The sequence below is a fragment of the Scylla paramamosain genome, chromosome 6 (genome assembly GCF_035594125.1).
Source record: "Scylla paramamosain isolate STU-SP2022 chromosome 6, ASM3559412v1, whole genome shotgun sequence".
NCBI lineage: Eukaryota > Metazoa > Arthropoda > Malacostraca > Decapoda > Portunidae > Scylla > Scylla paramamosain.
This window is the reverse complement of record NC_087156.1, coordinates 32590556-32606996: the sequence shown is the minus strand read 5'-3', so window position 1 is coordinate 32606996 and position 16441 is coordinate 32590556. Positions and strand designations below refer to the sequence as shown.

Genomic DNA, 16441 nt, shown 5'->3' with positions numbered 1-16441 from the left:
ACTGTGACTGGAAGGAATGTGAAGGCATAAAGAAGACAATAGTGATGACCTTATTTCTTTGTCACGCATTACGACGGTCAACACAAATTCTTACGTGTACACTTCTCTTCACACATTTTCTTTTCGTCTCTCTCTCTCTCTCTCTCTCTCTCTCTCTCTCTCTCTCTCTCTCTCTCTCTCTCTCTCTCTCATTGATTATAAAATACTCGTGTTGGTTCAATAGACATAGATGAATGAAAATGGTACTATATGGAAAAATTACGAGAAGAGCGTGTTGACTGCAGTGTGTGTGTGTGTGTGTGTGTGTGTGTGTGTGTGTGTGTGTGTGTGTGTGAGCAGTGAAAAAAATAAGCATTTACTCCACTGTTTAGATTTCAGTGCATGCAGTCTTTCATACACACTCTCGCCATCCCCATTCACTATCCGCCCTTTGTAGCAGCAGCCCCATAGTCTGTTCTCTCCTTCACCTATTCCTCGCATTTGACTCGCGAAAGGGAAAGTGGGCACTGAAGGTCGAGCGGTTGCCCTTACAATAAACTGTCTTGGACAAAGGCTCTCTACTCGGGGCCTCGCTGCACTGTGGCCATGGTAAGGTCACACACACACACATACACACACACACACACACACACACACACACACACACACACACACACACACACACACACATACGCATGGAAGGGAAAGAATTGTTATTAGAGTAGAGCTCCTGGTGAATTAATCATAACCTGCAGTTTTCATGATTACACTGCAGAAGAAACGCCTCCTTTTACTTTCATAAATCTGTCAGCTGTCTGTCTATTCCAAATTATCATCTCTCTCTCTCTCTCTCTCTCTCTCTCTCTCTCTCTCTCTCTCTCTCTCTCTCTCTCTCTCTCTCTCTCTCTCTCTCTCTCTCTCGTTTGATGTTCCCTACATTTTTCTTTTTCTCGTAGCTTTCCTCCTCATGCCCTTCTGCCACCACCACCACCACCACCACCACCACCACCTCCTCCTCCTCATCATCATCATCATCATCCTCATCCCATCTCTCTCTCTCTCTCTCTCTCTCTCTCTCTCTCTCTCTCTCTCTCTCTCTCTCTCTCTCTCTCTGTGATCATGAATGAACCCTCTAGGTAACGTTGTTTTCTTTACCAAAAGCATTCTATCCCTTTTATTAAATAATTATTTGGATTAGTACTAACTTTGTCTTAAACAGATATAATCTTAAATATTTTCAATTACTACATACTTTTATAGTCTAGTATGTAATTGCTGAGCATCAACTTTTATTTTCTTAATTTTCACGTTCAGATCAACTTTTAATTGTTGGTTAAATCTGTTACTGAAATTTCACTTAATGCAACTTGTATTCACTCATCAGGGCAATATCTAATGTAAATAAGACTGAGATTATTTAGATATTTGCATTGATCTGGTCTGGTCTTTTCTCTTCCAGATTCTTAAAAATTTACTTTATATACTGGACACATTTCTGTTATCAGTTTAGGAATGTATCACCTTGTCTGACACCTTTTTTACTTGTATTTTCTGTGTTTACTTTTAAATTCTTCCTTTACCTTTATGTATGTTTTCTCTACTGTTTCGTATGGTTTGGTAATTATTGTTGTTTCCACTGAGCCAATGATAATTGTGTATTTGTATTTTTTTTTTTTTTCACTACAGGATAAATTATTAAATGTATGTGGTCAGTTGTTAAACAATTGTCAAAAAATCCTGCTTCCTAAACTGGTTGATTTCCATCAACATGGCAGTACCACATTCCTAGTTTTTGTGAGCACTTGCAAAATCCTTGTAGCTATACTACAGACTGTAAACTTATTAGCTTGTAGTTTTCAAGTTTTCCAAATCTTTTTATGTGAATCAGTATCACTTGGATTTTTTTTTCCAAGACCTTGATATAGAGCCGGTTCACAAATACAGTGATATCATGATTCGAACTTAATTGGTTCTTTAGGCTGTTCGAATTGGGAATGTTCGAATTGGGAAGCGATTTATCCCATTCAAATTTATGTAAAGAAAAAAAAAAAAAAAAAAAATCTTCCATTTCCAAAAATCACCCTTTTTTTATAGGTTTATATTGTGCCCTAAACACAGAACTCAATGAAAATAAGCTAAATTACAGAAGAAAAAAAATACAGTAAAAGAAAAGATGAAGTACCTTATATTTCAACGTACAAGACAGCACTTGAATCATCCTGAAAGGCACAAAAAACTGGGTTGTCATATACGTCAGGTACAAAAACAATTACCTAAAAAAAAAAAAAAAAATACTCAAAATACCATTGTAAAAATACACCAACCTCAAAATGATGAGTCATCGAAAGTTTCCCCCCCGTCTCTCTCTCTCTCTCTCTCTGTATGTGAAAGTAAGAACAATCCTGAGAATTGCTAAATAGAATGCGACTGAGAATGAAAATGAAATTCAAATGAAAAAAAAAAAATGAGAAACGATAAAGTGAAAATGACAGAATGAATGAGGGGAAGAGAGAGCGAGGTATCACTCCCGTGTCCCTTATCTCTGACAGACACCGGGGAGGGGGAGGTGACAGGGATAGGTCTGGGACCAGACGAAAGAAAAAAGGAGAGGAAAGGAACAATGGGAGAAAGGGACATATGGGGAAGGAGAATACATGGGACAAGGAGAGAGAGAGAGAGAGAGAGAGAGAGAGAGAGAGAGAGAGAGAGAGAGAGAGAGAGAGAGAGAGAAGGATAAGGGGAGGGATGTGGGAGAGGGGCTGGGAAGGGAGAGGGAGGGAACGGGGAGTAGGGAAAGGACGGAGGGAAGAGGAATGCAAGAGGCACTAACCGAGTGGTGTCGCTTGAACGGGCGTTTGTGTTCAAATTGGAGTGCAGCGTTCGAACTGTAAGGCAATATTTGATCGGGCGTTGTTCGAACTGAATGATGTTCGAACCACGAGGCATGACTATAGTATTTAATAAAATGCATTGCAAGTTTACCTAATAAAACATTCCTTACATATATGACTGAGTCAGTGACCAATTGTCTTCACCTTATGCTTCGCTCCAGCTCATTCATTTCAAACATTTCTTCTTTTAACCTTTGTTTACACACACTACATCATAATTAATCTTTAGGATCTTTGTTTTCTCTACCATTACTATTACTTTTTTTTTTTTAATAGGGCACATTCTCAACCTTCACAACTTCATCTGAATTGCCATTTCACTGGATACGTCTTTCAAATCATGCACCAGTTCATTATTATCATATATTTATCCTTGCTGCTTACAGTTTCTTCATTTTTTTTCTTTGTGTGTGTGTGTGTGTGTGTGTGTGTGTGTGTGTGTGTGTGAAAATTAAGTTTCCAACTCCAAATTTCATTCATGTATCTTTTATTTCTACATATACGACTATATATCTTTTATTTCTATGACAGATTCAGTAAGGTTTCATACATATCTGTATTTAGGAAAATATATGTATTATTAGTATTCTTACAAATATATAAACTTAGACTTTTCAGTGTATGCATCACCCACTGCATGGAGGGCAAGCACAGACTCCAACAATAACATTAATAAAAACAACCATTAACAAACAGCAGGTTACAATAACAACTCCCGCAACAGGATCACTGACAACACCAACAACAATTATAATAACAAATAAAATCTTCATTAAATTTTAACTACAATTTGATGCAAAAAAAAAATAATAAATAAATAAATTTGAGCCAAAAGGGTTGTGTAGTCAGGAGAATGAGAAATGTTTAGAATAGAATTGATAGTTTGGATGGATGAGTGGCTGAATGCAATTTTTATTGGGTGGTAATTTATATTACCAAATATATGTTTCATATGCTGTATGGTACCAAATGGCTGGAAAAGTGTATGTATATGTGGTTCCTATCTGAAGCCAAATCCAGATAGCCTGCTGGGAACAGTATCTGTCTGAGTGCTGTGTTCGTAAACATTATTTTGGGGGGTCTTTTTTGCTCTTACTCAGTTATTTTAGACCTCACTATGACTCCTCTCCCCCCCCCAAAAAAAAAGTAAAAAGTGAGTGTTAACAGGAAGACTAAGTGTTACTGTGGAATTCAAGAAGGAAACGATAGCATAACATGAAAATAGCTTTCATGTTTCCACCATCACCAAACATGCAGCACAGCTTGGTGAAACAAACTATCTGTACAATCTTAAAGAATTTACTAATGTCTATGTGCCTATACATATGGGAACTTTTCAATGGGAAAAAATATTTTGGTTCACAAACATTTTGGTTTGCAAACTGAGTCACGTAACAGGCTAAGTTCATGAATCAAGGTTCCACTGTATTTGTAGACTGTCTGGAATGAGTGCAAAGAAAGATGCCTGATAGTGAAGAGGTACTGACTGCATTATTTAGGGCTGGAATGTGGAATGTGGGAATAGGGGACAGGAGACTGACTGTGGTGGTGAGCAGTGTGGGGAACATGTGTGAAGTAACATAATGAATACAGCAAGTGAGGAAGTGCAAAGGAAAACTGGTGTTGTAAGACTGTTAACAGATTAAGCAGAGCAGCAACTACTGTAAAAGTTTGGACATACTGAAGGATAGAAGAAAAGTAACTGGTGAAGAAGATAACTGGACTGGATGTGAAGTGTATGACTAAAGGGAAACCCCTAAAAAATGTTAGTTACTCTTGATGGGGATGGAGAGTAGTTGTGAATGCATTAATGGATGCACACATTCGATCCAACTAGCAGATCAAGTGCAGCAAGGGGAAACTAATTCTGCTGTTGGGCCTAAATGCAAGGAAATCTGCAACTCCCTCTTGCAGTGTGGGCAATAAGCTCTCTCCCTACAAGAGGCCCATGGGTTATAATCTTAGGAAATGTTTGTGGGTGATGTGAACAGAGAGAGGAGAGGAGAGGAGAGGAGAGGAGGGAAGGGAAGGGAAGGGAAGGGAAGGGAAGGGAAGGGAAGAGAGAGAGAGAGAGAGAGAGAGAGAGAGAGAGAGAGAGAGAGAGAGAGAGAGAGAGAGAGAGAGAGAGAGAGAGAGAGAGAGAGAGAGAGAGAGAGAGAGAGAGAGAGAGAGAGAGAGAGAGAGAGAGAGAGAGAGAGAGAGAGAGAGAGAGAGAGAGAGAGAGAGAGAGAGAATGTACATGTAGGCACCTTATCTCAACTACTCATCTTCAATGGGATGTCAGATCACCAGAATAAGGTAAAGAAGGGAATCAAGCCAGCAAGTTTGTTGTTGACTTGGATGAAGCTACATATAAACAGTACAAACAAGATCATACATCTGTGATAAACATACAAGGAGCAAAAATTCAAAGTGCTGACATTCATCTTGCAATACATTAAAATATTAGAAACTTAGTCAATCTTTGTAACAATTATGTCCACCATCCAAGTAAAAAATAACAAAACATCATTCCAATGTTTCCTTCTAAAGAAAACTTAATGCTCACTCCTCAACGTTCTGTGGTGCACGAATTCTGACATGGTCACTATCACAAGCTTATGATTATTCACAGCTACATGTGAAGAGACAGGTAAACTTTACCAAAATCCACATGGACTGGTGATTATCTTGGTCTGATTGGTTACCTGTCAGACTCATGTTACCTGGTAGGGATGTAATCCTAGGTGACAGTCTCCCATCACCAATTCATCCCATCCTCAGGCCAGTTTCTTAGGATTTCTATGATATCCCCAAAGACAGCATGATACTGGTGGAGGCAGAGAAGATCCCAAGGAGAAGGGATTGTTCCATGACCTCAAAATAAAAGGCTCAGCTGCATGCTATAAATAAGAAAATAGAAGCCCCAAGAAGGAAAAATAAAAACATTGCTTCTGGAGGAAGATACAGGAGAGAGTCTGTTCCTTGAAGAGAAAAGTAAAAACACCAAAAAATTGGCTTAAAAGGGAGATGAAGGTTACGCAGTGAAAAAGCAGTTAAAGCCAACAAAGATCCACATGGACCTTGCTGATCCCCTGATCGGGAACGTGTCAGACTTGTATTACCTTCAGGATCCTATTATGGGTTCAATTTCCAGTGATGGCCTCTTCAAACCCTTTTATCCCACCCACAGATATGTTTCTCAATGCTTATATAACACTACCAAATGAGGTATAACAAATGGATGGTTGACACTGTACTGGGTCAGGTGGCAGAGTTTAAACAAATGTGGCCTGCCAGAAGTATATTTAGAGTTTTGATATTTAATATTTAAATTAATATTATAGTCCAATAATGCATGAATGATGAAGGAAGGATAACTATCTGATTTAGAAGGTAAGGTGAAGAAGTTGGAGGTCCAGGTGATTAAGATGACAAGTTCTTCAGCTGAACAACAGGGAATCATGGAAAAGTCTGTGGCTAGTCCGTGACACGAGAAAGAATAACTTAGCAAGGGAAAGGAGGAGATTCAGAAAAGCAAGAAAGAAGTGGAAGAAAAGTTGTTTGCCATGGATAAGGAAAACCCGAAGTTATGCATGGCAAAGGAAGAAAACTTGTTGTAACTTGTTGGTTACACAGAGAGATAGCCAGGTGGCTGAGCTGAAGGTAGAAGTTGAGTAACTGATGGCCACTTTCAACACCTACTGAGAGGACCTGCACAAGCAGCTGGTGGAGGCACAAAAGAACAAGGAGGTAATGACAGAATTTCAACAAACCTTTAAGGGTGAGCTGGGCTGTCTTAATGGCCTGCAGGAACAGCTGACCACAACAAAGGAACAAAGGATTACTACACTGAATCAAAAGGAGCAGCTGGAAGAGGAGGTCTGGAAAATGAAGGGCATTGAAGAAGAGAAGCTCATTCTAGTCAAGGAAAGAGACAAATTAGCAAAACATGGTAAAACTCTTCAAAGTCCCCAGTATCAAAACACCACATTGAACAAAGAGAGGGGTGAACTCCAGGAAGAAGTGAAAAAGCTATCTGAATCACAAAGAACAGAGAGGGATCAACATCTGTCTGAGAAGTCTAGACCTGAAGAAGAAATAAGGACCCTCAAAAAGTCTGAGGAGGAAAGAAGTCAATTGAGAGGAGATGTTGAGAGGCTCAAGAATGAACTGAAGAAAATTACCCAAATACAAGAAATTAATAACACCCTCAAATCTTAAATCTACTCACTAAGAAAAAGAACAAACTTATGATTGATGTTCAGCGACTAGAAGCAAAAGTTGCCACTGGAGTGAAGAACCTTGATGAGGTGAAAGATAGACCTGAAAATGCCTTGAAGATGATGCATGATGAGAAAAAAGTCATAGAGAAAGAAAAGTCAAGGCTCAAAGGTAAAGGAAGTGGTGAGTTTGCAAGGCAAAGTGGCAATGCTCAAGACTGAAATGGTCACCATGAACATGAAGCCAGCAGAAGCAAAGGCTGAGGCTGAGAAAGTGGGTATTCTCCATGCCAAAGTGGAACTTTTGGAGACAGAAAAGCGAAGACTGGAGAGCAAGATTGTAGACCTACGGGTAGAGGTTGCATCAAGAGAGATTATTCATAATGATTCAGATAGCTTTTTGAAACAGATGTTGGAGGAGAAAGACCAACATGAAAGACAGGTCAACTTCCTCAACTCACTAATACCTGACATGCAGAGGAAGGATGATGAGCTCAATACTCGCATCCAGATATTTGAAATGGGAAACGTTTCAGATGATACCAAAGCCGACATGAATGGCATCAACTTATCTGGGGTGCATGCAGTGGCTCCTCGTATGTTTTGTGATATATGCAACTGTTTTGATGACCACAACACCCCAGAGTCCCCCACCATATATATATATATATATATATATATATATATATATATATATATATATATATATATATATATATATATATATATATATATATATATATATATATATATTCTGGAATGCAAGAAAGATTTTCAAGTGGGATTTCATAACTATATCATGTAAAATCACTTAACATCAAGAGGGAAAACAACTCTTTCAACAGTTTCTCCAAGGAAAGTAAAAGCTTTTCTGCTTAAATCCTTAAAAATATCACAGGATCATTATCAAATATATTACCTTCAACAGTATTTCAACCAAATGCTTTTAATTCTTAAAAATTATCAATATAATTTGTCAGAGTTAAAAACAAGGAAAGTCACCAGATATTAGACACATCAAACAGAGATCCATGACTGGATAAATCACCAAGTGTAAAATTTCTGCTGCTTATAAAGAATATTAAATTATCTAAAACATTTGCATATACTGTTTCTATATTAATCTCATTACCCATTCCTAGTTATAAAAATATTTCTCTTAAATTCTATTACCTTCAACAAGACATAGTGATGAGATTAACAGCAGAGATGGGCTTTCACACAGCTGCAGCTAGCTGCTCCATAGATTCACCATTTTGGCAAACTTGATTAGTTGTTGGATTACCATTTACCTCAGCCACTTTTGTCCTATTATCCATTTCCATTACTTGTAAATACATTTCCTTTATAGCGATGGCTAAGGCAGCAGCTATTTCTTCAGCTGTGAACATGTGGAGCATAGGCACGTGGATGAAGGCAGACCGACACTTATCTTCCACCAGAGACAAGTAGTATGTGAAGTCACACAAGAACCTAAAATAAAATTACAATTGTAATTTTTTTTCCTGATTTTAGCATCATCTAGCAGGGAAGCACACAGGAATTATCAAATAAAAATAGCATTCCTTAATACATGATTCATAGGAGACAGTGGGTAAATTAGAGTGATTGGAATGGTTGTATAAATGGAGGACTTTTGAAAGTGAATGACAGTAAATGTAAATTAAAGAAATATATAAGAATGGTATACGAGAGCAAAATGAATTTAACTATGAATGATAACTTGCTTAAAAACTGACCATTTCAAGCTTCTAGACTTGCATGTTTCTAAGGACAAAGATACATACCGTATGTAGAGTTGCAAATTGGAAACTGTTAAAGTAGGAAAGGAATAAATGCTTGAATGAGTGCTTACTGGGCTGAAACACAGACTATCAGAAAAGGAGAGAAGAGGAAATTCAATATATTTAATGGATAAGTCTGAGGAGCATATGAATTAATGCATATAAATCACATAAGAAATGAGGAATCCTTCCTAATGTGGTTGTTAGAACCCATCCACTGTGCCCTTGTGAACAGGGAGGACACTATTCCTTACACTACTATTATGCCAATGTTTTGGTTTTGTTTACTTCATTCTCCAGCTTCAAATTTACAGTTAATACTTTATTTTATTAGTGGATAAAGGCCATAATTAAAAAGAAAAAAATTCCTTACCTTCCTGGATCTGTTGATTTCACACATGGTAACTTGACACAAGTAGCTTTGTTTACAGTACTTGAAATTAAGTCCATCCGAATAGAAGATTGGATTACATCACTTCCATCTAAAATAGTGAAGTTCAATATTAGGAACATTATTCAATGCTACACTATTATTAGAACAGACTACCTTTTGTAGCACAGTTTTGTAGGAGGAATTTCCTGCCACCAAGGCATTCCTAAAGATTGAAGTAGCACAAGAATTACTGCCATCTGGTGCTGGATAAAAGGAAAAGTTTATGTCTAGGATATTTGTTAATTTGTTGGCATGTTTAAAAATTTGTATCATTAAAATAATAAGATCTTTTCATTTCCATTTAATTATTAACTAACAGAATGTCTAAATGATTAATATTGGTTGATTTTTTTATTTATTTATTCATTTTTATTATTATTATTTTTTAAACAAAAGAAAGTTTTCATTCCTATTCCTTACATGATGTGAGTGGTGGCAGCAACAAGTGGTAAGAGCCTATAACAGTACATAAACCAGTTTTAAAACTGCAGGGCTTGGAGTTATTTAGTCTTTGTACACTGCCCATCCCTATCATTTCCTACAGTTTCAGATTAAATCAATTATTAAATAAGTTACACAATTAAGTAACAGTTGTACATAAAACTGAGAGTGAGATCAAATAGCAGTCTAATTCATCCTTTACAAACTGTAACATCATGAGAATATGGATTCTTGTGTAGGTGCAGATTGTTGTAGCAAGCACGACATATTTCCTGTATAATGTAACAACTTTTGCCAAGCATCTGCAGCCTTCCCAACACTGCACCTTCTACAGTACCCAGTTCCCTGAGAGAAAATAATAAAAAAATTTATCTTCACATACCCTAAATCTTGACTTCCTGTATAATAAGTGTATTTTACTTATTAACATGTTAAAAAAACAAAACCTATCGATACAACAGAGCAGGAAAGTATCCTGGACCTGTACTATTGTAAATGTCTTCTGGATTGCAGGCTGGATTCTCAATTATGATCATGAGATATCATCAAATGCTATCATAATAGACTTATGAAGTCATATGCTATGATATCTCAACATTATAAAATGGCCATATTGAAAGGGTATTGTAAGGGTGCCAGAGGATATGACACACATCACATTGCTCTCTGAAAGGTCTTATCGAGCAGTAAAGGTACAAGATGAACCAATCACACACCGTGTTGTATACACTAAAAAGAAGAAAATAAACAAAGGCATGAAAAACAGAGAAGGATTATTCAGAGTTGAGAAGTACCTTCACAGAAGGAAATACAACATGGAAAGAGGATATGATAAAATTACAAAGAGTAGGAAATGTTACTATCACTGACACCACCATAAATCCATGGAAAACAAAATTCACACACAGGGAAGATGCTGTCAGCATGACAGCATCTGATTTATGCAAAATTTCTCCAGGTTGTGTCACAGCTGTCAACTTACCCAATGTCTAAGCTACTGGTGGTTTAATTCCAATGTTAGTGAAATTTCATAAAAATCAGTCAGGCAAGGTAATTTTTGGGTAAATAGTATATTCTTTCCTGTTCAATTTGATCATAATTCCTCTACCTAAAAATATCTACACAAATATAAATCCTTACTACTAAAGTTATTCTTTCTTTTTGATAAAATAAATCCTGCAGTACTTGCCTGTGTAACACATGCCATTCTTGGGCACACACCCACAGTTGTCTTTTCTCATATATCCTGTGTTGTGGGCCAGCTGTTCTAATACCAGGGTTTCTGATATACCTGACACTCCTACATGAATTGTAAGCTGAAATACATCACAATATAAAGCATTAGAACATGGGAAGTTATACAAAATGACAATAAAAGACTTACCAGAAAAAAAGTCATCATCAGAGTAACTGTTTATCATAAAACTGCATGCTTTAAGATCCATGAACAAGGAAAAATTTTGATAGGTGTTTAAAAGATACTGCTTTTAAGTTGATCATAGATGCTAAACCCATTTATTACATCTTATATCAAAATAAAACTCGATAACCTTCCCCAGTGAAATATAAATAGCTCAACCACACACAAAAAAATAAGACATGAATTCTGAATTCCTATTGAAATGGGTTACTTTAAAATATCACACAAATTTAAATTAATAAATTAGTTACTAATCAGTTAATCAAGCAATAAGATACATTTATAAAGAAATCTCAATCATGGTGTTATACTGTCAGAGGGTTCCTCATTAATCCATTACTATAACTGATCACATTAAAGAAAAGACGCGCAAAAAACTGTACAAACTTTATTTGATTGTATTCTTTGTTCTTAAGTCAAAACAGAGCTATGAAAATGAATAAGTAGTGTTGGAATATATTTATGACAGTCACCTGTCATGGTGGTAATGTCTATGGAAATGTTTAAGTATGAAGGCTCTCATTCAGCACAGCATACCTGAAGCTTTAGACCACTGACCTAACTGGGTAATTTGAGATACACTGTGATGGAACACACTGAAGTATCTTGGCAAGGCATGAAAGTTGAGCTTCAAGCCTCAAGCCTTTAACATCATCACCAAAACATCAACAAGCTCTTATTGTGACAAATGCATTAATCTTTTGATTAGTATGGATGATGTAGTGTGGCTACATCCATTTACTTGGGATCAATGCCTAGCTATCCAACATATCTATATAATCAGGAGTTAAAAGTTTAGTTTTATTCATTACTGCTCAATTCACAAAAGATAGAATTCACCTCCTTATGTTGATCTGGCAAAACACACACAACACTTGGGAGGCAAACTATTCTACCCAGGAGACAGGAGACAGTTGTATGTACATCAACTGAAGAAAAATAATTACATTTGAAATGGATACTGATTCTGAAAAGAATATCTAAGTGAGAAGCCAAGAGCTGAATACTAGAAGTGTTGATGTCTTTGGTGAAAGGATTTTTAAATACACATAACTGGGTCAATGGTGAGATATTTTTGTATGGAAAATGGATCTTTGGTTATGTGTTTATTTCACCCATACTCTACACCTATACAAAAGTAGTCACCAGCATTTCTCAAGACTTCATCATCAACATTGTATCAACAGAAATAAAGACATATACTGCTTACCTTTGGCATTAATTCCTTCCATCTCTGAGGTACAGTCTTCTTAACATACTCATATTCCACTTTCAATATATCTGTGACCAATCTCACACCTAGCTCTTCTTCAAGGTTCCCCTTGGCCAGCAATTCAACAGCTGACTGACTAGCATTAGTGGGATGTCCAGCAAATGGACCAAAACCAGTTACAAATATAACTGGTTTGGAATCTTCAACTGCAGCCAGGTTATTTTCCATTTCTGAAAATATAGGTAATTACAGCTAAACCATGAGTCTCTAAATCAATAAACATATTCAAGAAAACACTAGAAACCTAAATCCAAATAATGTTAATCAATAATAGATTAATAATAAATAATGAATTAAACCAAATTATATTAATTACATGCAATATCCTGTATCAATACCATTATCATCATCATAAAAGCTTAACCTAACAACACACCACACTGACTTTGGGTGTCCTGCTAGGGACTTTGCATCTTCAAATGAGAAAGTTTAAATAGTCCTTGCCTAGCATGAGATTCACATCTGAGACTTCTCAACTGTAAGGCAAATGTCCTAACACCTACACCAATGGCACTGTAAAAATCAATATTCACAACAACTGATGCAATTATGTTTAAATTGTGAAGGAATGAGTATGTGCTTTGCAAAACACAAATATGGAGCAAAGTAAGACAAAACCAACACAATGGCAAGTGATGCCATCATGCATTCTTCATTTCCCCATAATGCCTCATTCTTTCTGCTCAGTTTTCACACTGAACAAATAACCAACATCAGTTAAATAATAAATTAGTTTAAATCTACAAATTATGGAATAAAATGCAGTAAACAAAAAGCTCAAAGATCCATATCTCCCCAAAGATTTCTTAGGACACAAATTAATGTTTAGCCTGGGAAGACACCTTCATATAACAGAATACTTAGGTGCATTTATGATGATTGACTCCTCCATCTCCTACTACTACTATCATTACCAGTACTACTACTACTACTACTACTACAGCAGTACTCTGTCATCACCCCTGCCACTACTACCACTTTCACAACAATGAGAGGATTGAAGTATACAAAGAAAGATGCATGGAAAGGAGTTATTGGAGACTATTGCAATACCTAAATCCTTGGAGATTATCAAAAGAACAGGCATCAAGGTAGACAAAACTAAGACAAAGCTACACTATGTACATACATATTTAATTTAGTGGACTAACCTCGGTCAACCATTTACCACTAAACTACTCTCCAGTGATTTTTTTTTTTTACTCAACCAAGATAATAACATTACAAGACAGAAAGGGATGCAGCATTACACTGGACTAAGATATTAAATTAAGGGTGGGACTGGTGAGAAAAATAACCAATGACCACCTTTTCAGAAGTGCTGTGTGAGCGGAATTCTCCCACATGGTAATTGCATGTACTCTGTCTTTGTACCAAATCATCTGGAAAATGCAACATAAAATGCCTGGCTTAATGGAATCAAAATTAGCAGACATTAGATATGAAACTTTCTGATTAAAGTTCTTTATGAAAGGGAAACAAAGAACATTCAATATAGAGGAGGCAAAAGTAGGCTGTCATTAAAGAAAAGTGTATTACTGTCAAGAAACATTTGATTCTGAGCTCTTGATGCACAGAGCCCATCATCATCTCTCTCATTCAGAAATTGCAGCAAGATCTAGTTAGATGCTATAACAGTGATAGTCAATCTGTGTGCATGGTGCACCTCAGGGCGCATGATTTTTTTTTCAAAGGGTACTTGGAATAATGGGCTACATGGAGGGGTTAATAATAGCCAGTATTGATAAGAGTACATAGAAGACAAAAATGTTTTAGGAAGGAAATCATGCATTATGTACAGAATTCATTCAAAATTATATTAATTTACTTATTATTTAATTAATTTACTTATTATAGTGTATTACACTCAAACACAACTTGCACCTCATGGATCCAAGGTGTGGCATTTTGTTTTATTATACATTTAGCACTTGTACAACAATTCTTTAGGTTCAAGTAGTTATTTTCTACATTTGAAGTAGAGGCTATATACCTTTAGTTTTAAAACTACAGAAAACTTTTTTTTTTCTTGTCACAGGCACAAGGGGACATAAATTTCTCAAAAGCTCCCTGAAGAGGCATGAACTTAAAAAAGACTGTGAACCACTGGTCTATAACATCTCTTCATGAATCATAAAGTCCTGTTGGGAATGTTGCCCAGGAAATCATATTAAAATATACAAGATAGGATCATGAACATAAAAGTGTATAGAATACTGTGGAAGAGTACCAAGAAGAGTGTGTGATGATCCTTTTCATGGACTCCACTATTAATATATGAGGTGTCCCACCAATCAAGGCACACACTAAGATATAATTCCAGTCAATCAAGGTTGTTTAAATGTGTGGTGAGTTGTAGTGCAATAGCAACCCTGTGTGGTGCAAGGTGCAAATGATGCCTGGATGTTGTCATTAAGCCTCTTGTGGTGAACATTTATTTGTACAATCTAAGCATTCAAATCTGTGTGGACAAATTCTAACTCTCCTCCTGCAGGCACAAATGAGTAATATAAAGACTTTGAAAATGTAGGGAAATTTCCCTAGAAGTTAAGGAAATTTCCTAAATGTAGCAAACCAAAAACCTATTATAACAAGGGGGCTGTGCCCCCCTTGAACCCCTACCATTGGTATATTCGAACATAACCAGAAAGCTAAGGTAACCTAACCTAACCTTACCTAACCTATCCTAACCTTACCTAACCTAACCTATCCTAACCTAACCTATCCTAACCTAACCTTACCTATCCTAACCTTACCTAACCTTACCTAACCTATCCTAATCTAACCTATCCTATCCTAACCTAAAAACTGAGGTAAATCTTTGAAATTCCATCCCGACCTTATAATTCGTTTGCGATAAGGTAATATGGGATTAGAAATGCTCCTAGCAGTGTGATCTAGACCGTGAGACACTTCATACTTACGTGCGGTTTATTGGGGGAAACTGCAATTATATATATATATATATATATATATATATATATATATATATATATATATATATATATATATATATATATATATATATATATATATATATATCATCTTTTTTTATTATTATTTTTAAGACCCTTTTTGTACTATCTCTTACTATCTTATTTGAGCATCTCTAGTTAATTTTACTTGGAGAACAATAAACAATAGATAGCACTTAGCTAATAAATACTTGATCACCTCCACTGATGTATGGGTTTGCTGATTACACAAGATTTACTAAGCTGACAAGAATGTACCGCTGTACAGGGATTATGAAAGTAACCTTACATTACTAATTTACACACACTGTTTACTTCTCAGCAAAATAGGGCATTTCCTCGAATCATGATCCACACGTGATAACTTGGAGGGTAGTGCATCAATTGTTTCAGAGTACCTGAGAACAATGGAAACATGGCGGGGTACGTGACATGGTCAGTTTTGTCATGTAAAAGAAATAATTTAAAATGGGATTAAAGTACTAAATGTACATATTTTTAAAATGTGCAAAACACGTACATTTCAAAGTAGAAGTACCAAATGTCATGTTAATGTTAATAAAGTGTAATAGAGTGAAGCGATTAACTCGTACCTGTTTAATACGTGGTCCTAATACAAGTTCCCTACTGGCAATGCCCTTCTCACACTGTTCGTTGACCCACTGACAGACTGAGGCCGCTGAGCCTCCCAGTCACCCTCCCCAGCTCCCTCTACCGAGTGACGGGAGTGTGTGGGCGTTAAGTTGCGTAACACAGGCCGTTACTCATTCTGTAACTATGTACACTGGCATTGTTTACTCTTCCTGAAATCGATATGAACTTCTCTGAACAATTGTTTCATTGTGTGAGTTACGTGAAAAGTTTGAACTTGCTTTTTTTTTTTTTCCTAACTGCACTGATGTGTAGGTTTAGCTCCGATACTTCAGGAAAAGAGAGACATACGGTGCTTTTCTTCTTTTTTTTCTTTTCTTTTTACATATTGCAGTTCCACTATAAGACATCGGTACATTACACAATACTCATTGCACAATATGTATAGTTTA

General features: G+C 36.4%; 2 protein-coding genes across 3 annotated transcripts in view; one reads left to right on the top strand and one right to left on the bottom strand.

Moving 5' to 3' along the window:
• The window catches only part of LOC135101074 (protein Hook homolog 1-like), a 9823-nt gene extending 2750 nt beyond the window's left edge, over positions 1-7073 (top strand). The window contains exon 3 of the mRNA XM_064004646.1: positions 6561-7073. Coding sequence (XP_063860716.1) covers positions 6561-7073 — 513 coding nt within the window. The remainder of the gene's footprint in view (positions 1-6560) is intronic.
• LOC135101616 (pyroglutamyl-peptidase 1-like) lies at positions 3430-16181 on the bottom strand. Of its 2 annotated transcripts, XM_064005844.1 has the most exons (6): positions 15992-16181; positions 13732-13805; positions 12361-12593; positions 10920-11046; positions 9230-9338; positions 3430-8545 (listed from the first exon to the last, which is right to left on the bottom strand). In XM_064005844.1, the coding sequence occupies exons 3-6, from the start codon at positions 12589-12591 to the stop codon at positions 8290-8292; spliced, it is 723 nt and encodes a 240-aa protein (XP_063861914.1). In that variant the 5' UTR covers positions 12592-12593; positions 13732-13805; positions 15992-16181; the 3' UTR covers positions 3430-8289. The 2 variants fall into 2 exon arrangements, with proteins under 2 accessions (XP_063861914.1, XP_063861913.1); XM_064005843.1 differs by lacking the exon at positions 13732-13805 and having other exon boundaries at positions 15992-16177.
• Between the last annotated feature and the right edge of the window lie 260 nt (positions 16182-16441).